The sequence below is a fragment of the Leucopleurus acutus genome (genome assembly GCF_964270905.1).
Source record: "Leucopleurus acutus genome assembly, chromosome: 17".
Classification (NCBI taxonomy): Eukaryota; Metazoa; Chordata; class Mammalia; order Artiodactyla; family Delphinidae; genus Leucopleurus; species Leucopleurus acutus.
Window position 1 is genome coordinate 54,877,419 of NC_139159.1, and position 22,258 is coordinate 54,899,676.

At 34.6% G+C, this 22,258-nt stretch overlaps 1 protein-coding gene across 2 annotated transcripts in view; it reads left to right on the forward strand.

Moving 5' to 3' along the window:
* The window catches only part of EMC2 (ER membrane protein complex subunit 2), a 54,179-nt gene that overhangs the window by 26,322 nt on the left and 5,599 nt on the right, over positions 1-22,258 (forward strand). Inside the window, exons 6-10 of one of the 2 annotated variants that reach the window (XM_082858747.1) lie at positions 5,563-5,648; positions 5,799-5,858; positions 11,258-11,339; positions 12,155-12,265; positions 14,738-14,842. In XM_082858747.1, the coding sequence (XP_082714873.1) occupies positions 5,563-5,648; positions 5,799-5,858; positions 11,258-11,339; positions 12,155-12,265; positions 14,738-14,842 (444 nt within the window). The remainder of the gene's footprint in view (positions 1-5,562; positions 5,649-5,798; positions 5,859-11,257; positions 11,340-12,154; positions 12,266-14,737; positions 14,843-22,258) is intronic. The other variant, XM_082858748.1, reaches the window with a different exon arrangement.

The window sequence follows — 22,258 nt, forward strand, 5'->3', positions numbered from 1 at the left end:
TTATTACAAGATATTGGGTGCAACAGAATTTTAATTTTTATTCTTAGAAAATGGAGAATGAAGTCAAATTTTGATTAGTGAAATTCCACCAGATTTTTTTTTTAGAGATAACTTTGTCAGTAATACGGGAGTTGGTTTGAAAGAGGTGAAAAGAGATGAAATAGTAATTTGGAGGCTGTTCTGTCTTAGGCTAGAGATTATGGGGATCTAAACCTAGGATAAGTAGAATTGAAGAGGATGGGGGTTGGATGAAAGTATATTTTGCAATAAAAGTATACAAATGATGCAAACTTAGATATGAATGTTATTTTAGAAGGATAACTCTGAAGTATGAAAATTTTCGTCACCAGCTCATCAAAATCAAGTATTGAATTAGGCTCACTGTGAGCTTTTTATCCTTTAGATTACCCCAACACCGGTCAGTTTTTTGTTTGCCTGCTTTTAAAGTAAAAGTAGGCTTTTCATCCTTTGAAAGCTCTTTGAGGGAAAAATTATGTCCATTGCATGCAACAATGCCTAGCATATATGCCTTCAGTAAATACTTGTTGAATGAATGAATGCCTTTCAGAAAGAAAGTACAATAATTCGTATCTTTTTAGTTATATTTCATATTTCAGAAAGATCAGATTTTGCCTCCAATTGTGAACTGCCTGTTATGATATATCAAATATTTGAAGTCTTATTTTGGAATTAGATGTAATTGCCTCTGTGCCAAGAGTGAAGATGGTTTATTTTTTTTAAAATAAATTTTATTTATTTATTTTTGGCTGTGTTGGGTCTTCGTTGCTGTGCGCGGGCTTTCTCCGGTTGCGGCAAGCGAGGGCCACTCTTCGTTGAGGTGCGTGGACCTCTCATTGCAGTGGCTTCTTTTGTTGTGTGCAGAGCACAGGTTCTAGGTGCGCAGGCTTCAGCAGCCGTGGCACGTGGGCTCAGTAGTTGTGACCCGCGGGCTCCAGAGCACAGGCTCAGTAGCTGTGATGCGTGGGCCCAGTTGCTCTGCGGCACGTGGGATCTTCCCATGCTCGAACCCGTGTCCCCCACATTGGCAGGCAGATTCCCAACCACTGCGCCACCAGGGAAGGCCCTGAAAACGCTTTTAGAATGCCATATTTCCCAGGGTCATGGCATAAGCCTCGGAGGCAGAAGAACTTGGAACTCTGCTTTCCCTTTGTTGGCGTGGTCTGTTTCTGTGTCCCAACATCTGGGGTAGGGGGCTTTCTAGGTTGTATTTTGCTGGTAGACCTTAACCCTTTAATCATTTTCTAGGTTCTCTCCCTACGTGGCCTCATTTTTTTTTAAGATGTGATATGTCTTTCAGGAAAAATTGCTAGCTAGCTCCTTGTACATATACAGAGGTATGTAAGAAATTTATGGTCATAAGAATGTTTTGAAGTTTCATAGTTTATAATAGAAATTCTGACTCCATTATTAAAATCGCTTGTAAAATGTGGAACAGTTTTCATTTTTGACTTAAACTGACTTTTACAAAGGTTGATCTAAACAAGAAATTTAGAAAAATTCAGAATATTGGCATATTTTATAAGATAAAAAGTATAAGAAAGAAATATAAATGGAAATTGATAGTCAAGACTCTACTTAATGTCTAATTAGTGCTATTTTAAAAACTGTTTTGGCATATAATTGATGTAGAGTAGACTGCACATATTTAAGGTGTATAATTTGATAAGTTTGGACATTTGTATACACTTGTGAAACCATCACCACAATCATAATGAACAAAACCATCATGCTCTAAAGTTCTCTTTGCTCCTTTTGATTTTTGTATTCTTATATATATTGTTTGAGCTTTCTTGTGAGATATCATTAAGTTACTTGCAAACAATTTCATCCTTTTGGGTCTTTGTTAGACAGGACCAGAACAGTGTTTATACTGGGACTAATTAATTCCCCATTATGTTCTTCTGGGTAGTCTGTTCACTGCCCCAGGAATCATGGCATTTTCCAGTCTGGCTGGTAGGAAGGGGCACTATTCCCAGCCCTATGTGAGCTCTGGGCACATTTTCTCCTAAACTTTTCTGGTAGATCTTTCCTTGGCTGTAGTGGTTTCCACATACACATGCACTGATCAGTGCGAACCTGAGTACTAGAGGGAAACCCTTGAGATTCAAGGCGAATCTCTTTAGAGTCTCCATTCTGTATTTTTCTCTCTTCTCCTGTACTCTGTCCCATGAACTGTAGCCTCTTTGATCTTCTTGGACTCTGAGCTCCTTATGAACTCACAGCTCAACCTGATTTTCTTTTCTTGCCCAGCACCCTTGAAACTCTCTCAAAGCAGTCAGTCAGGGCCCACCTCAGTTGTTTCTGCCTGTCAGGGATCAACTCTCCTTTTTTGCCTGTCGTCCTATGCCTTAAAAGTGGTTGTTTTATATATATAGTACAGTTCTTTCATGGTCTCAGGCAAGAGGGTACAACCGCTCCCTGTTACTCCATCTTGGCCGGAAATGAAATCCCTGCTTAATGCTTATTTTAAATGATCATGGTTTTTGTGCCAGAATGTGGTAGTATTTTTCTGTAGAGGGCTGTTGTATGTGACTTAATGATCCATTGTTGCCTGTATGATAGTGATTGCCATATAGGTTTTTCTTTAAGCTGTCATGTATAGTTTCATTAGGAAGACTGGCTTTGCATAGTTGAATAGTTACCTCTTAAAAGTGTGTTTTAAACCTTATAATATTAGGAGATAAGTTACTATTATCTTAGGCCTTACATGGTGAAGCAGTGTATTGCTTATTATAGTAGAGATTTGGGGGCATGTTTCACAAATTGATTAGTAAAACCTTATGTTTAAAATCTTTGCTTATACTTCACTGAAGTGTTTGTTAGGTGGAAAACTCTTAGTTTTTAAAATAGGCTATTACAAAGTTAATACTGAATTTCTGTTTTACATTATAAAATTATGGCATTCCACCTACTATAAATATACATAATTCAAAATAATAGTAACAAATTAATCTGTAATATTTCAGTTTCAGGAACTCATCAGTAAATCTAGAATGGGAATCAGAAATTTGAGATCCTACTTCTCATCCTACCTCTTTTGATGCATTTAGGTTGTTTAAACCTCTGTTTTTCATTATTTACAAAAGGATTGTGTTTTAAAAAGGCATTTTTAAAGATTAATTATCTTTGAAACACTAGCAGTGCTTTATAAACTGTATTCTGCAAAATGCTGCTGACCTAAAAATTTTGGTGTTTGTTCAACAGTAGAGACATGATTCTCTTGTCAAATCAATGAGAAAATGAGTTAATATTAGACAGGTGTTTTTAAAAAAACGAAACTCATTTTGTGAATAATGGTGTCCATTACAGTGTTCATACCACATCTCTTACTGTAGAGGTATTAGTTGCTATTCATGTTTATACTTTGACTTTTTGTCTCTTATTTGTGGCATTTGAATGCAGTATTTTCAACAAGTTTCACTGCATCTATACAATATCTCATTTCAGCTGATACAAATCCTGTAAGGATTGGGGCAATATATCAATATTAAACTAAGCAAGCCTGTGCCAGTTCTTTAAAGATCTCATAGGCAGAGCTTTTGGCAAGGTTTAACACATATATATTAAGCATAGACCAAAGGTAAAAAAGAAGGAAGATAACATTTATTCAGTACTGTTATATGCTGTGTACTGTGTTAGATACTTCACTTTGATACTTGGAGATTGGTGGTATTATTGAAGTTTGGGCAGGTCGGATGTTTTGGTCTTGGTTAGAAAGCTCGTAAGTGACAAGAGTTGGGATTCAGTTCCTTGTCTTTTTTTATTTCAAAACCTAGACTCTCCGCTCTAACATATTGCCTGTGGAAGAAGTAGTGTCATCAAAAATGAAATGAATAAACAAAAATGTTTCAAATTCTGTTGAACTGGTGAAATTAGATAATATATGCCCCAAAGAAATTAGTTTCTTAATTGTGTTAATTTAATCCTCACCTATTTTCAGAAGGACTTGGAATAAGGCGTACATTTGAAGTCTAATATTCTTCCTAAAGGCTTTAGGATTGAGTTACTTTTAGAGCTTTACTTTTCCTTTCCTTCTGAATTCTTGAGACTTAAACTTTACATTTATTATGGCGCTTTCATTGTTGTGCATAGTGAAATTATTCCAAAAATATTTGAGTTCCTGCTGTGTGGCAGGTGTTCTGGTAGGCATTCAGCATGAACCATATAATCAGGGGTATACATTTTTAACATATGTGTCATTCTTTCATTACTGAAATATTGTTATCACTATTATTATAAATATTGCTTTTGGTCATATTTATTGGGAGTCTCTTGATTCACTCTGATATTTTGACTTTCAGTTTTTCAGAGCAAAAACCCACCTTTTCCACCCCAGGACAGATAGCTCCTTTGGTCTAAAGAGGCCCCATTCATTTTACAGTACTTCCCTTGTCTGTATCTTGTGGAGTGTGTTTTACATAAAACAATGACAATCATGTTCATAATTAATAAGCCTAACCTAGCCCTAATTATAGTGTTTTATTGTTTAGTCTTCTGCATTGAATTAAACAGAGATGGAGGGGATATAAATTTAATAATTCACACAGAGCCCTCCAGTCACTTCAGCCCCAAACATACAGTCTTGATTATACACAATGCTGCTGTCTCCTATGCCTTTGCTCCTGTGTTCTCCTACTGTGCAGTATCGTCCCTCCACACAACTTTCTTTTCTGCTTTCTTAATGTCTACTTGCACTTTCTCTTTCAGCCCAGGTATCACATCTGGGACGCTCTTTGCTTCCTGTGCTTCCACTTCCTCCCATCTGCCACAGCCTTGTTAGGATCACCTCTGTGTTTCCACAACATCTTAGATATCTCTATTATTGTCTTTTTATTTGATGTCTCTTTCTCTTATCAGACTGAGCTCCTGCAAGGAATTATCTTTTCCTTTTTTTTATCCTTATATTTTCATTGTCCAGCACAGTACCTGGCAAACAACAGATGTTTGTTACATATTTGATGAATGTATAAATAAATGGCATTGATTTTTATATATTTAAAAAGCTTTAAGGTGCAGGTTTTAAATGTTTTGTCTATTATAAAATATTTCTTTCAGCACCTATATTATTGTTTTGAAAGACTCTTAGGTAGATTTTTCTCTTGAAATTGTGAAAAAAGTTATTTGAAGCCATATTTGTATAATGACATTCAAGTGGCCACAGTAAGATTATTTTCTAATCTCCACTATCCCTCTATCTCTTAAGATACAGATCTTATGAATGAGACAGAGTAAAGGACTTTAGGCTGGATAAAGATTAGGATTCCCTGCTGGCTTGTAATTATCAGAATCTGGATGGTTATTTATTTGAATGAAATGATGCATACATTGTGTACATCAAAAGTAAAGCACATGTGATTGTTAGAGGAATGTTTGAACTCCCCAGTGGGATGTCATGGGGTATGTTTATAAACTCCCACTAAGCAGTAGTTTTACAATGGAATTTCACTGGCATTGAGATAATAATTTGCACAGTCAAATTACCTCTTTACAAAAACCCAGGGAATCATGAGGGTCTAATCCTTTATTAATGCCAACCCACAGGCTGCAAGAAAGCGTAAGATTGCCATTCGAAAAGCCCAGGGGAAAAATGTGGAGGCCATTCGGGAACTGAATGAGTATCTGGAACAGTGAGTGTCTTACAAGAGGATTGTGTTTTGTTATTCTGATAAATCTTTTTTAATTAAAATGGAATTTGCATTTGATTTTCCTTTTTGCCTCCATGCTGTTCATTTATAGAATATCTACACACTTACTTTTTTTCCCTTTCCTCTCACCAGATTTGTTGGAGACCAAGAAGCCTGGCATGAACTTGCAGAACTTTATATCAATGAACATGAGTAAGTCGTTAACACATAAAATTTCGTTAAGGAGTGCAATTTTCATCACTATATAAGTTCAGAAGGCATAGTAGTTTCTAAAGGATTGCTGAGAGGTATGAATCACATCATTTTAAATTAGCAAAATAAATAAATGAAGAAAAACAAATCGACAGTTTGTTGGTTATAATATGTGAATTGCTTTAAGTAGGTCATTTGTGTTTTGCTAAATTATTTTTGTTTGGGAAATGAGTTTTCTTTCAAATACAGATGGCATTCTTTGGAGTTAGAAAGGCATGTATGTTCTGAGCTAAGGTTATTTTTAGTGAATCAAAATTGTGAATTTTTAGAATTTAAATTGTTCTTACATACAAAGAGTATTATATTCCCTGCTGTTTAAAAATTCTGTCAATTGTATGCATTTATTAGCCTTAGTGCTAAGAGAATCAACTCTTCCAAAGTAGAAGCATTCTGTTGCCTGGGTAAAAAACCAAGAATAATCAAGAATGTTGAATGCTGTAGGAACTTGCTTATTGGATATTTAATGTTTTTGTTAGCTTTTTTTTATTGCAGTGACAGGAGGAAATCCCAGTGTGAGAGGATTAGCCCAGTCTTAGTGCAAGTTTTCTAATATCACAGCATTAACGCTAACCTCTATCTAGAGGCAGGCTTTTTTTCCCCTTTTTTCTTAGTGAGGAGTCTGAAGTATATCACATTGTTTCTTTCCTTCCTTTTCAGAGAACAGAATCAGATTCTCATGCACATATTCTTACTGTGCACGAATACTTAGAATACTTAACCTCATCCTCATAGTACAAATAGCTGACATAGGAAATAATATCGAATGAAGATACTTGTCTCTTGCCTTTTCTCAGGGGTATATATGTATGTGAAATAGAGTTAATGTATTATCTGTGTAATTCTAATAAAAGTGGCGGCGAAAATAAAATGTCACTTAATGAATGTGTACTGTATTCTGGGAACCATTTTTCATTTCTCTATTATATATGCTGGCTATCAGATTCTCTTTGTTTTTTGTTTGGAAGTTATTTCCTGAACCATGTTTGGATGCTTGTATGATCATATTTGTAAATATACTTAGCTTTCTCTTACGTATGTAAGAGTGGTAGTGTATTTGGTTAAGTGGTAATGTTTCTATTTTTCATTGTTTTAAAGTCAACATTTATAAAGTATTTTATTAAAATGTAAATTATTTGTATGCTGGAAACTATAAAAAATTAATTAATGAAATTAAAGAACACCTAAATAATACCAAATTCATAGATTGGAGGCTCAGTATTGTTTTGTTTGTTTTTTAGGGTTTTGTTTTTGTTTTTATTGAAGTATAGTTGATTTACAATGTTGTGTTAGTTTCAGGTATACAGCAAAGTGATTCAGTTACACATACATATAATGATTATCTTTATTTAAATTTTTCCTTGGGCTAAATTCTTAGAAGTAGAATTACTTGATTAAATGATATGCACATTTTCAGTGGTTTTGATAAATCATTCCTAGATGTGCACTAGAAAGGTAGTGTCAGTTTACTCTCACATTAGCAATTATTAGAATGGCCACTTAACAACACCAGGTGCTACTATTCTTTCTAATCTTTGCAAATTTTGATAAGTGAAAATTGGTTACACGTTTTTTAAGAGCTCTTTATGTAAATGATATGAGCCTTTGTCCTGTCAAGAATATATCCTTGTTTATTATGTCTTTTTAATATTGATTTTTTTAACTTATAGAAACTTTATATTTTTAGATGGTCAGATATATCAATTTATATTGCTTTCAGGTTTTCTGTCCTCTAAGAACTATATAAATATATATCTGTTTTTTTCTTCTACTTCTTTATCAATTTTACCTTTTTACATGTATTTGTAATATTTCTATATTTAGTTCTCAAATAGGTTATACTTTATTTTTAACCTATCATTAAATTTATTATTTGCCTCACCTTGTAATAGCCACATTCAGTTTTGCTTTGTTTTGCGTCTCTAAAGAGTTTATTGAGATAGAGTTGGATGTACATTTAAGAGAAATGAACTGAAGAATCACAAGAAATCAAGAGATACAAAGACAGAAAAGCACCTGAAAAATAGTTTCTTTTCATGGGAAATGATACTTACATTCTGCCTACCCTTTTATCTTGTATTACAAAACTCTTTTTGGTCTTGAAGCTAGTTACTTACACAATGTCTGTTTATTTTTTCTAATTGAACACTTAGAAGGGATATTCAGATTTACAGTGAGTGTAAATAAATGTCTTCAGATTTTTTGAAACTGTATGAAAATTAGAATGTTCACTTAATTCATTTAACTTGTTTGAGCAAGTCATTGTCTTCGGAAGGGTATTGTTGGTACAAGTAGTAAGTTACTGTGGAATGTCAGTTTACCACAGTTTTGTGGACCTGGTGGCAAAAATGAACCAATTTAGGAATTGCTTGATATATTTAATATTTTGACATTCTTTTCTTCATATTAATAGTTATAGTAAGTCACAGGCAGCATTGCGAATCTAGATGTAGACTTTTTTACTCCAAATAAATTTCCACAATAGACTGTTCATATAAGTCTATTCAGTGATTTTATACAGAGAAAAGGGGATATAGAATTCTGCCACATACTTTTTTTATGTCTTTATTTTTATTTAAATTTGCTTCTGATTTATAAATTCTAGATACAGTTATTCTAGTGGTATATGTCACACCAGTTGATCACATTGAGACACTTGCTCTAAGTATAAAAAATTTGTCATGATTTATACCTTAACCCACAGTACATATTATAAACAAAAATATGTATTTTAAACAAAGATACTGAATTTTTTTTTACTTGATTTGTAGTTAAAAATAGATGTTATATCAGCAGGGAGCAGTTTAGTAAAGATTGATTATGATTATGATTATTGTAGGTACAGCCTTACTATAAAATTCTATAACAAAGGGAATTATCAGAATCCTGTAAGGAAAAATCACAATGTTGATAAAGCAGTCAAGGAACAAATATTATAACCTATACATATGCTTTTGTGAGGAACAGAAGAACTTCAAAAGCTTTAGTTACTGACTCTAATGTAGTAATAATAGTGGTTATTCTATTTTAAATGGATTCCAATTATTTTGACTTCTCTAAATCTTAGTCTCATGAGTTGTATGTAATGAATTAATTTCTTTATATATCTGCATTGGTATTGGCTATGTACCATCTTGGGAGAACTGAGAAAATAGTCATCACTCAAATCACTTTTGTATGGCTTAATACTCTTGTGTACCCCTGGCTGAGAAAAACTGGATTAGACCATTTCTCACTCCTTCCAGCTCTAAGTTTATTTGATTCTATACTTTATCCACAAAATTAATTTGATTTTATATTTTGTAAAATTGGGGGAAGGTATCCCCTCGTATGTGATACTAAATAATTTTTGAGAAAAATATCTTGGCATTCATTTTTCATTAGAAACTCCTCTCTGCCCATTTTATCTTACATTATGTTATATAAGAATCAGAGTCACTGTTTTGCTCAACCCATTTAAATCTCTAAGAACATTTATTCTTAGCATTAATATGAATTTTTGGCGTTACCGTAAAGGAACACATTTAGAAGGGAACTATCTTTCTGATGAAGCTGGTGTTTAAGGTAGAGACGACTTCCCCTTCTACACAATGATGAATAAATATCAGATAGGTAGTCACAATACTTTTGTTCTACACATTTATTGTCATTTGTTCAGTCATTCATTATATAGCTATCATATGTCAAGAACCAATACTAGGTTTTGGGCATAAATATGAAAAGGGCTAAATAGCAGCATGATCTTTGATGAGAATTATATATAAGGTCCTTCATAAGTTTAAAATGCTGTGATTTGGGGCTAATCTGCAGGGTGTTTTTGGTTCCTTTGACCCTTTGGGTTTGATTGCTGTACCTGTTTTTATGTTACCGTTGACATATTCATCACTACCATCACCACCTCGATTTTTCATCCTGATGTGTAGTGTATATAGGTAGTATGCATTGTGGTTAAGAGTGTAGGCTGTCTGCCTACTTCCTAGGGTTTTGGTGGGATTAAATGAATTAATATTTGTAACACACCTAGAGAAGTGCATGATACATAATGAGTACCTAATAAAAGTTAGCTATTATTAGTCAGTATTTCACATGTTTGAAACTGCAACGTATATATTTTGAAAACTAAGTATATCAGACATTAGTGTAAAATAGATACCTTTGTATATTGGTGACAGATGTCAAAAATAACTGTAGGTAGCCTTTTTCTGTTGTAATGTCATAACCTCCTCACTGGGACTGAATCTTACAAGACCTGTGTTCTTTAGGATTTCCTGTAAATAGGAAGGATATTCACAGGGCTTAAACATACAAAATACATTAAGGAGAATTATAGTCATGTGGTATAAAACTATTTTTCCAGAACCCTTTGCAGCAGTTTTCTCCTTAGGTTTTCAGTAAAGATTTTGTTTCTCTACCACATGATTAAATAGTAGTAGAGTGCATATCAAAACCACTAACTTGATCTGTTTTTCATGGGTTTAGAAATTCATAACTTAATAACTTTGTATTTGACAGTAACCTTAAATAATGAAAAGTCTTTGTAATAGAATATGTGGGATATGTCTGTAAAGGATTTTTAGTGAATAGAGAATATTTAGTGTTTATTTCCTCATTACACTTTAACTATTTGAATATTTTATTAAATGATCAGTGGACTTGTAGAACCTATTTTATATGTAACCTGATCCAAGATCTTGAAGCCTGTGTTGTTAATTATGTTTGGATGTCATCCTAGTGACCCAGTTTTAAAAATTTAATATCTCGGGACTTCCCTGGTGGCACAGTGGTTAAGAATCTGCCTGCCAATGCAGGGGACACAGGTTCGAGCCCTGGACCGGGAAGATCCCACATGCCGTGGAGCAACTAAGCCTGTGCACCACAACTACTGAGCCTGTGCTCTAGAGCCCACAAGCCACAACTACTGAGGCCATGTGGCACAGCTGCTGAAGGCTGCGCGCCTAGAGCCCACGCTCCGCAACAAGAGAAGTCACGGCAATGAGAAGCCCGCGCACTGTGTAACCCTTGCTTGGTGCAAATAGAGAAAGCCCCGCGCACTGCAATGAAGACCCAACGCAGCCATACATACATAAAAAAATAAGAAAAAAAGAAAAATGTAATATCTCTTGATAGTTCACAGGCTGCTTTAGGATTTAAGCTTCTGTGTATTCATTTCATTAAAAAATATGATATTCGTATTTATGAATTCAAGATAGGTACTTTATTAATAAAGGTATTTAAAGTATTTTGGGAATAAAATGTGTAATATCACTAAAATTGTTTTTAAATTAAGGTGTAACTGACATAAAATTTATGACTTTTAAAATTAACTCCTTGATGTTTTTCAGCTATGCTAAAGCGGCGTTTTGTTTAGAGGAGCTTATGATGACTAATCCACACAACCACTTATACTGTCAGCAGTATGCTGAAGTAAGTATTTTCAAAAACAATTGTATGTGATTTTATTTTTGTTGGTGTGGGTATTATTATGGAACTAAGAATATGTCGTTAACGTTAGGCAAGTATATAAATGTGTAAGATGTGATGAAAATTGATTTATGGGAGTAAAATTTTTAATACTATAATGGAAATACTGACTTTTCAGTTAAATGCACTTATTTAAAATAGTGAAATTCTTTGTATTTTTCTAATTGCATACTGTATTCTTTCCTAATTATGAATTATGTCACAGTTATCACCATTTAATGGACTTTAAGGCATTTACAGTGATTACAGTTTTTACATCCATGTTCTAGGAAATTCATATTAAGGTCAGTATTTTGGAAAGTAGGAAGTATTTATCTTATTTGATTAACTGTTAAGAATAGCAATGCAATTGAATTCTATAAGGTTAAAAGGACTTCATCATTAAGGAATGTCAGTGCAACTAGGAAAGGACAATTCACTATGAAGTCTAGTTTTATAATACTAGTAATAGAAAATAAAGTTGTGAAGCATTTCGAAGGCAGTTGAAATAGAAATTATACTGCCTTTTTTATATTGGCAGCATTTTTTTATTTTAAAAGCTCAGTGATCTTAATGTTCATAGAATATAATGATTCTGGAGGGTAGGTTATGCTTTAAAGTTTAGATTAGCTTTAACAACTTTAAGATGAATTCTTTTAACATCTTGCATTTGTTTACAGAATATCTGTTTCAATTACTAATGCCTATGGTATGATGAAACATGCTATATTTCAAAGTAGTAAAATAAACAGGTTTCAGCACTCCGTAATTTTTAACAGGTTAAATATACCCAAGGTGGACTTGAAAATCTTGAACTTTCAAGAAAGTATTTTGCACAGGCATTGAAACTGAACAACAGAAATATGAGAGCTTTGTTTGGTCTTTACATGGTGAGTTGAGGTGCATGTTTAATGTTATTTTATGAAATGTCATTTAAAGTCCGTTAACCGTCCCAGTTAATCACTGCCCTCTTTTTTATTTTTTGTATTTCATTGATAAGCATATGATTTTTTTCCTCTATCCTCTAGTTAATTATGAGCAATAGGTTGTAAGGCAGTTATATTTTTAAATGTTAATATATCCCAGCTATTTGACATTTTATTGTCAATTATCTTTTACTATATCAGAATTTAAATCTGCCTTTATGAAATTAAATAGTAACAGATACAAAGCTATATTATGTATTTCTTTTTTTTTTTTTTTTTTTTTTGCGGTACGTGGGCCTCTCACTGTTGTGGCCTCTCCCGTTGTGGAGCACAGGCTCCGCATGCGCAGGCTCAGTGGCTATGGCTCACGGGCCCAGCCGCTCCGCAGCATGTGGGATCTTCCCGGACAGGGGCACGAATCCGTGTACCCTGCATCGGCAGGCGGACTCTCAACCACTGCGCCACCAGGGAAGCCCAAAGTGATTTCCTTCTTTTTTGTTTTATTCTTTTTTGTTTTTTTTTGCGGTACGCGGGCCTCTCACTGTTGCGGCCTCTCCCGTTGCGGAGCACAGGCTCCGGATGTGCAGGCTTAGTGGCCATGGCTCACGGGCCCAGCCGCTCCGCGGCACGTGGGATCTTCCTGGACCGGGACATGAACTGGTGTCCCCTGCATCGGCAGGCGGACATTCAACCACTGCGCCACCAGGGAAGCCCGTTGTATTTCTTAATTGTTTTGTTATTCTTGGGTTCATGCCCAACATTTTATTTCTTACCTTAAATTATAATTGTATGAGATATTTTTAAACTATGTTTATAAAAGACATATTAGAAATAAAATCTCTGATGCCAAACTAAAACTTTTTTTATGGTATAGAAAAACAGTGTGGTACACATGTAATTAAATATTTATTTTGTTTATGTATGCTAAATGATGAGCTTAGAAAAAGTCAGTTAACAAGAGCTATGGGAAATAGAGGAAGAATTTAATGAACTTCAAATTTATATAAAATGAGCTCCTTTCTACAGTCAGAATGACTAGAAAAATAAACTTCTTTAATAGGCCAGTCCTTTGAAATTTTAATTTATCCTAGTCTTTTCATGGACTTTCGGATGAATATTTTGTTGGAGCTCAGTGAAAAGGATTGATTGCAGAAATGGAGGCAGGAAGAAACATAAATGAAATAATTTTTAGCAAAGAAATGGCAAAATATAATTAGAAAACAGATTAAAGGGATTTCAAAAAATTTTTTCTGGATTCTACTAGTGCCAGTTGTAACAGCTTGTAGGTACAGTATGGTAGCAGTGTCTCTTTTACCAAATAAATACTATTTTTTAAAATAAATAAATTATTAATAATAGTAAAAATACATAGCACTTTATGTGTCAGGTGTTGTTATGAGCTCTCTTTTTTATTTTAAATCATTACATCTTTATATCAGCTATTTGAGAAGGTACTATTACTACTACCATTTCACAGAAAATGAAACCAAGGCACAGAGAGTCCTGATTAATTTGCCCAAGGATGGACACAGAGCTGCTAAATGATGCTCAGGCAGTTGACTCCAGAATCATTCTCTTAACTACTGCAATCAGATTTTGGCATATAAATTCCTTAGTGGCAGAGAAGGAGACAGAAGGAAAAAGCATATAACACAGTCTAGGCATTAAAGAAACCGCATGGACAGAGCTTCTTAAGATATATTTAAGCATAAGATAAAATTTGTATCTTTCTCTCCCCAGAAATACGTACAATTAAAAATAAGAATATGATTTTGAGGGTCTACAGATTCTTGCATGGATCCCAGTTTAACAATCCCTTGTTTAAATACATCTTTAAAAAGGAGATGATGGCTCTAATTGGTTCTTTGGAACATAGTTTGGAAACTCTCAGTGTAGTGAAAAGAGAAATAGGTTGGAAGTGATGATCTCTTTCTACTTGTAAGACTTTCGTTAACTTACTTTGGTTAAGTCAGTTCACTCCTATTGGACTTAATTTTTTTTTCACCTGTTAATGTAGGAAGTTAGACTAAATTATTTTTGAGGTTCCTTATATTAATATTCAGTAATTCTATAATTCTGACATAGAAAAGTTGAAGTAATTCAGTAATAAGAAATAGCACCAGTAATATCCTACAGTATTTAAGTGATGATGGAATTTTACCTTCAAGGGCTGTGGTAGACAGGTAATAAAATAATTTTAGATATTATTTAAGGTATCCTTTCTCTTCCTACTATCTTGGATTATTCTCCATTTTAAAATATATTTTCATTTCATTTCACTAATTTCATTCAGCTTTATTTTATTTTAAAAATTGTGTTGATACAGTTTTGAAAAACTTTATTATCAGCCCATTGCAATTATGACCCTTACATGTTTTTGATTGTCTTGGCTACATCAAAGGAGTATTGTTTTTGATGTTTCTTTTTTGTTCTTAGTCTGCAAGTCATATTGCTTCTAATCCAAAAGCAAGTGCAAAAACAAAAAAGGACAACATGAAATATGCTAGTTGGGCAGCTAGTCAAATAAACAGAGCTTATCAGGTTAGTATCGATAATTTTATATTATGACAAAGATCAGTTAATGTATTTCTTAGTTGTTGTTTATGTTTCTACAAACTACAAAGCTAAATGTCTATCACTGAACTTTTGTGCTTTTGGGTCTTTATCAAATGTTTTTTACTTTAGTAAAATAGTAGTTTTACTTTAGTAAAATAGTAACAGGAGTCTGTTACTATTATGATCCCATAATGAGCATTATCATCTCAGTAGTTCTACATTTGGCAAATAAAAAAAAGTAATTGTAAAAATCCAGAAAGGATAAATTTCATGATGTATTTCACAGGCAGATTGGGTCTGTGAGTGTATTATTAATCAGAGATATCTCAAATAATAAAAAAACAGGAAGAAAATCCTAAAAGTAAACTAACAAGACTATATAACAAAGTTTATGTACTCTGTTTACAGTCAGATCTTATCTGAAACATCTCCCCTCATATTTTAGTTTACTGAAGCTCATCCCTAGGAGATTCTTCAGGAAAGACTCATGGAAAAACTCATCTTCTTACATCTTTCATGTTTGTAACTTATCCGTCTATAGTCTTTATATCTGAAGGACAATTTGACTTTTTATACATCCTTTGCTATTAAATACATTTACCTAAGTATTAAGCATATTGTTCCTTTTTTTTTAGGATAAAATATTGCTGTCAACAAGTTTCATGCCATCCTGATTTTCTTTCTCTAATAAGTGACTTGCACTTTTTGTCAGGTTGCCCAAAGGAATTTTTTCTTTATCTTTAAAATCCAATAGTTTCACTATGATAATGTTTTGTTGATATTCTTGGGTCGGTCTTCCCAAATACACTATAGACCTTTTTAATATTTGGATTCAGTCCTCTTTTAATTTGAGGAAAGTTGCTTTTAGAATTATGATTTTGAATTTTTTTTGCTTGATTCCTTAAGTTTTCTTTTTCAGGTCTCTAACTATAAGTTTATTGGATCTCCTTTCACACTTCCTTTTATCATTCATTTTTTTTTCAAATCTGTCTGTCATTTTCTGTATTTTATTCTCTTCTTTTTTTTCTGGTAATTTATATGTTTCCTCTTCTTTGTTACAGAGAACTCAAATATGACCTCTCTATATATCTAGTCTTTCTTAGAACTAGGTCAGGTTCAGAATGATTTTTCTGGCTGCAGGCCTCCCTGTGTTCTACCCCTACCGGTCTACAGATCTTGAATTTTGAGGTGGTGTTCTCAGTTTTAAATGTTACATTTTGTTGTTGTTGTTTTTTCTTCTGGGATTTTCTGCCTCTGGGCATCACTACCTCCCACCCTCCACTTCTCCCCTTATCTGAACCATCTCTCCCTCTTAACCCCAATGTTTCTGCCCTGTTAAATTTGGTTTCAGTTTCTGTAGTTTTCTTTCAGTTTGAGGTTTTTTTCCTTTTGGAAGAGGGTGTTTGCTGGGTAATTCAGAGATTTTGAGGTCTTAGACTATTAGATTTGTTTAAGGTCACGTTTGCATGCAGTTTTTTTTTTTTTTTTTTTTTGGAAGATGTTGGGGGTAGGAGTTTATTAATTTATTTTATTTATTTATTTTTGCTGTGTTGTGTCTTTGTTTCTGTGCGTGGGCTTTCTCTAGTTGTGGCAAGCGAGGGTCACTCTTCATTGCGGTGCGCGGGGCCTCTCACTGTCGCGGCCTCTCCTGTTGCAGAGCACAGGCTCCAGATGCGCAGGCTCAGTAGTTGTGGCTCACGGGCTTAGTTGCTCCGCGGCATGTGGGATCCTCCCAGACCAGGGCTCGAACCCATGTCCCCTGCATTAGCAGGCAGATTCTCAACCACTGCGCCACCAGGGAAGCCCTGCATGCAGTTTTTTATACTTTGATTTGGAGCCTATGAGACTGTCCTAGTTTTGCAAGCCATTGCATCAGTTCATACTTTTTTTTACTTCAGTGGCTTATAGAGTAGTAGGTTGTCCTCTTTTACATCCTGTAGTGCCTACCACATAGCTGTTGAGCTTTTGTAGGTCCTGCTACTGTTGGTGGTATAACAACCTTCTAGGGTTTTGAAGGATTGCCTGCAATATAGTTTTTTTTGAAAGATGTCTTTGTTGGGTTTGTTTCCTCTTATTTTGGTCTTGGTTTTGGCGCTGTTTATTTCTTTTGTTTTTGTACTCCTGGTTGGGGAGATTAAAACAATTCAGTGCCCTGTGATCACACCATTTAGTCACTTTTGTATAGTTTTATTATATATAATAGAGAATGTTGGTTCTGTTGGCATATTGCAAGTCAGAATATCTATAAATATTAGCTAAGCTATGCTTCTTCAAATGGAGTTTGAGATGGCTTGAGGGGTTCCACACAGAGTAGGCTTGGGGGTTGGGGGTTGCGAGGGAGGGAGGGAAAGTTTGTGGTTTAAAAATAAGACTTGGGGGCTTCCCTGGTTACGCAGTGGTTGAGAGTCCGCCTGCCGATGCAGGGGACATGGGTTTGTGCCCCGGTCCGGGAAGATCCCACATGCTGCGGAGCAGCTGGGCCTGTGAGCCATGGCCGCTGAGCCTGCGCGTCCGGAGCCTGTGCTCCGCAACGGGAGAGGCCACAACAGTGAGAAGCCCATGTACCGCAAAATAAATAAATAAATAAATAAGACTTGGATAATATGAAAATAATAGTGTGCAAACTACATCATTGTTTTTAAGATATTTTTGAGAAACAACTAGCTGCTCAGAGAGTGCTTTTTTTGACCTGGCATGACTATATTTCTAAAATCAATTTTTATTAAATTATAACATACATGGAAAAATGAACCCAAGTCACAAAGATACATTCCAATGAATTATACAAGTAAATGTATCCAGGTCAATAAATAGAAACATTACAGCACCCCAAAACCTTCCTGGTACCTTCTTTCAAATTCTACTCCTTGTATTCTCCTCAAAAGTACAAATTTATAATCCCATAGTTTTGGCTTTTTTTTGAAATTTATAGAATCATACAGTATGTATTTATTTTTGTCTGGCCTATTGCATGATTTATGAGTTTTATCTTTAAGTTTGTAGTTCATTCATTTTCATTGTACTGTAGTCTATTATATGAACATACTATAATTTATTCAGTTTTTTAAAATTTATTTTATTTACTTATTTATATTTGGCTGTGTTGCATCTTTGTCGCTGCTCACGGGCTTTCTCTAATTGTGGCAAGCGGGGGCTACTCTTCTTTGCAGTGTGCGGGCTTCTCATTGTGGTGGCTTTTCTTGTTGCGGAGCACAGGCTCCAGGCACACGGGCTTCAGTAGTTGCAGCACGCAGGCTCAGTAGTTGTGGCTCGTGGGCTTTAGAGCACAGGCTCAGTAGTTGTGGTGCATGGGCTTAGTTGCTCCACAGCATGTGGGATCTTCCTGGACTGGGGCTCGAACCTGTGTCCCCTGCATTGGCAGGCGGATTCTCAGCCACTGTGCCACCAGGGAAGCCCCTTTATTCAGTTGTTGATAGGCGTTTGGATTATTTCCTGTTTGGGGCTATTATGAATAATACTACACTGATATTGCTGTACAAGTCTCTTGGTGTATATGTACATGTACTTCTTAGGGGTGTATACCTTTGAGTGGAAATACTGTGTCATAGGATGTATATATATCTAACTGAAGTAGATAAAGCTGGTTTTCCAGATTACTTGTTTATAGTCCCACCAGCAGTGTTTGAGCGTTCTCATAGTTCCACATTTTCACCAACACATCCTTCTGTCAGTTTTTGTAATTATAGTCATTCTGGTGTATGTGTAGTGGTGTCTTCATGGTTTTGTTTTGTATCTCCCTGATGACCAGTGAGGTTGAACACTTTTTCATATGTTTATTGGCTGTTTGGATATCTTCTTTCATGAAGTCTGTTTTTCATTGGTTTATGACTTTTTATTTTGTTCTTTAGTTTTTTGATTATGGGCCCTTTGTTCATTATATGTGTAGCAGATATTTTTAACTCCTTAGTTGCAATCACTCTCAAATGATTTTGATGAAGAAAGTTTTGAAGATTATCTTCACCCTAATCGTTCATTTCCTTTATGGTTTGTCTTTTATGTTCTGCTTAAGAAATCATTTGCTACTGATGGTCATAAAGATAATCTTGTGTGTCTTTGGAGTTTTTTTTCTTCTACTTTTCACATTTAGATCCACAATCCATTTGGAACTGATTTTTATGTATTATGTGAAAATAGAGGTCTGTTCCCCCCTGCATAGCTTTCCAGTGTTTCTATCTCTGTATTCTGTCATGAGTCCCATTCTATGAAAGCTGCTACCTTACAATAGTTGAGAGAGAACACAGATGCGCGAGCCTGTATCGTCTGGCTTCCAAGTTTGGCTCTGACATGTGGCCATGGACAAATTACATACCATCTCTGGGCCTGGCTTTTCATTTGCAAGATGGACATAATAAAAGTTTTCTGAGTATTAAAGGAGTTGATACATACTTTTTACCATATCACAGTAATACACCTTATATTGTGTTTACTAATTGCATGCTGTAAGTTCACTTTATTATGTCTGCTATTTTTATTGCAATTACAATAGCAGTAACAACAATAACAGTTATAATAGCAAACAAAATTTATTATAAGGTAGGTACTTTTCCTGTTTTACAAATGAGGAAATTAAGGCATGAAAGATTAAATAACTTTCTCCAAGGTGATATAACTGGATATGAACAGGAGCGATTTTCAAACCTAGGCAGCCTGACTCCAAGTTTGATGCTCTTAATGACCACAATATACTGCCTTTATAAAGAGATGTCAGGTATAAATGTTTCTAAAACTGTAATTATAGTTTCCAACTCCCTTCTTAGTTATTTTCTCATGTGAACAAGTGATATCCTACCCTCGTTTCCCTTTTCATTTCAGACCCAAAGCTCTCCGTAGTAACTAAATTTAGAGTTTCATTTTGTTTGTTTGTTTGTTTTTCCTCGTTTTCACTGTCTCTTCAGTAATGCAAGACCAGGCAAGCATGCCCTTCCCTGCCATATGAGATGCACTTTACCATTAGACATGAATCCATCATTTCGATATTTTAAGTCATTGTTCATATATCCAAACCCTATTCGTTAGTAATATTTTCCCTCCCTGCCATTCTCTTTAAACAAATTTTTTTAAATTGTCTTATTAGATCCATTCTCTTTTCATAGACTTATTTTGTAAAGTCTCAGTGTTTTTGGAAAGAGCTCTGAGAATATCATCTGTGCTCTTCAGTCTTTGACTTTGGCACCATAAACTCCATAGTACCCAGTGATGTTTTACACATCTTTCCTGAAGGTATGATTTGCCTTTTCTTGACTCTAAGGGAAAGGATAGTATAAGGAATTTTTGTAAGTTTCTGTCATCTTGGATACCACTCCAAAAAGATAACATCTCTCAGTTGATAATGTCAGGTTTCTGTATAGCAGCCTAAAATACCTCTTAATTAGGAATCACCCATCATGCAAAATTTATTTTTGCCTCTAGACACTAGTAACATTTTTTTTGTTTATTTTTGTTTTTGTTTGGCTGCGCTGCGCGGCATGCAGGATCTTAGTTCCCTAACCAGGGATCGAACCTGTGCCGCCTGCAGTAGAAGCGCAGAGTCTTAACCACTGGACCACCAGGGAAGTCCCCGTAACGGGTTTTAAATAAAATCTTTTGTTGCTTTTGAAATTTTCATCTCTATTCTTTTTCTACAGAAGTTGGTGATTTTCTTCATGTGAATCAGATTTCATAAATATTTGTATCTATTGCCTTTTGCTAACATAGTGGTTTAAAATAACGACTTATTTGCTTATGAATCTGTAGGTATCATGTAGGCTTGTGCTCAGTTGAGTAATTCTACAGGTCTATAGTGGACTTATTTTCTTTTCTCCTCTATGCTAGTGGTTGATGGCCTCACTTAAATGTCTGATGGTTGGCTCTCTGTCAGCTGGGGGTGCTGGGCCTTGTATTTCCCATTTGGCAAGCTAACTTGGACTTATTCACATGATGTTTTCAGGGTTCCAGGAGCAGCAAACAGGCAAACTCCAGAGCCTCTGGTTGTGTCACATATGGCTAATATTCCATTGAGCAAAACAAGTCACATGGTGAACCCAGATACAGGGGATATAATATTTCACCTCTCAATCGGAAGAGAAATATGTGGTCATTTGGCAGTTTATTACACTTTTGTATAACTCCATAGTTCCATCCTTCTGTTTCTGTTTATTTTTCTTTTTATCCACTTTATTGAGGTATAGTTTACATACAATAACATGCACACATTTTAAGTGTATAGTTGAGTTTTGACAAATGTATACTCCTCTCTCACCACTATCCCATTCAAGACATACAGTTTCCATCAGCCCAGAAAGGTCCCCTCTGCCACTTTGTAGTCAGCCCCATTCCACACTGCAGACTAGCACTGATTTGATTTTCATCACTATAAATTAGTTTTGCCTGTACTAGAACTTTATATATAAATGAGATCATAGATTATGTACCCTTTTGTGCATTGCTTCTTTCACTCAGCATGTTTCTGAGATTCATCAATCCACTTCTCCATTTTATTTATCTTATTACTTTGTCCACCCATATTATTTTCCACAAACTGTAAATTTGTGAATTTTAACCCAACTTACTCCAGTTATCACAATGGGTAAATCATTGACCTTTGAATTTGATAAGCAGTTTTTTATTATTTGAGTGGTTTTCTGGTTAGTTTTCTTTAAGATCCATCAGGAAATTATGAAAAAAGTTTACTTAAGCAAAATCTGTGTGGAAAATAAAAATGCAGAATTTGTGATTAATGTGGAAAAGTATAATTTTCAGAGACTGACATTTTAGTAATAAATCTCTGGGATCTAATTGAGAACTTTATATATCTAGGCATATAAACAAGTATAAAGTGTATAGTAAGTATTCCTTATTGTAATGTTTTTCTAGGCATTTAAAAATTAGAGAAAATGAGATTTTAAGAACTGCTTTCTGTCTTTGTTTCTACTTAATGAAACAAAATATGGCTACTACTTGCTTTTCAATTAGGTAATTGGTTTAGCATGTTCATTAGAGGCAGGCAAGTTTGATTAATGCTCATGAAAAACTTTAATGTGAACCTACTCACAGTAATTTTCCAGATAAATGCTTCTTTGGTACTCTGTTAAATTCGTCTGTGCTAGTGATCCATATGTTATTTGTGATTGCAGAGGTGATTCTGTTACTATCCTTTTGGGAAATAGAAAATTAAATCATGATTTGAGGGAAAAATAGGATTCCGGCTTAATCAGTTAAATTGCCATATAATTCTAGAATAGACAAAATAATTGCATGTCAGGTAAAATTTGAAGTGATAGATTTATATTTCCAACTTTCTTTTTATTTGTTCTGACACAAGTTCGTTTGGTTTATTCTAAATTGCACTGGTTGTCAGTAGTGTTGATACACAATCTTAGGTGGTTTTCTAAAATTAGCTAA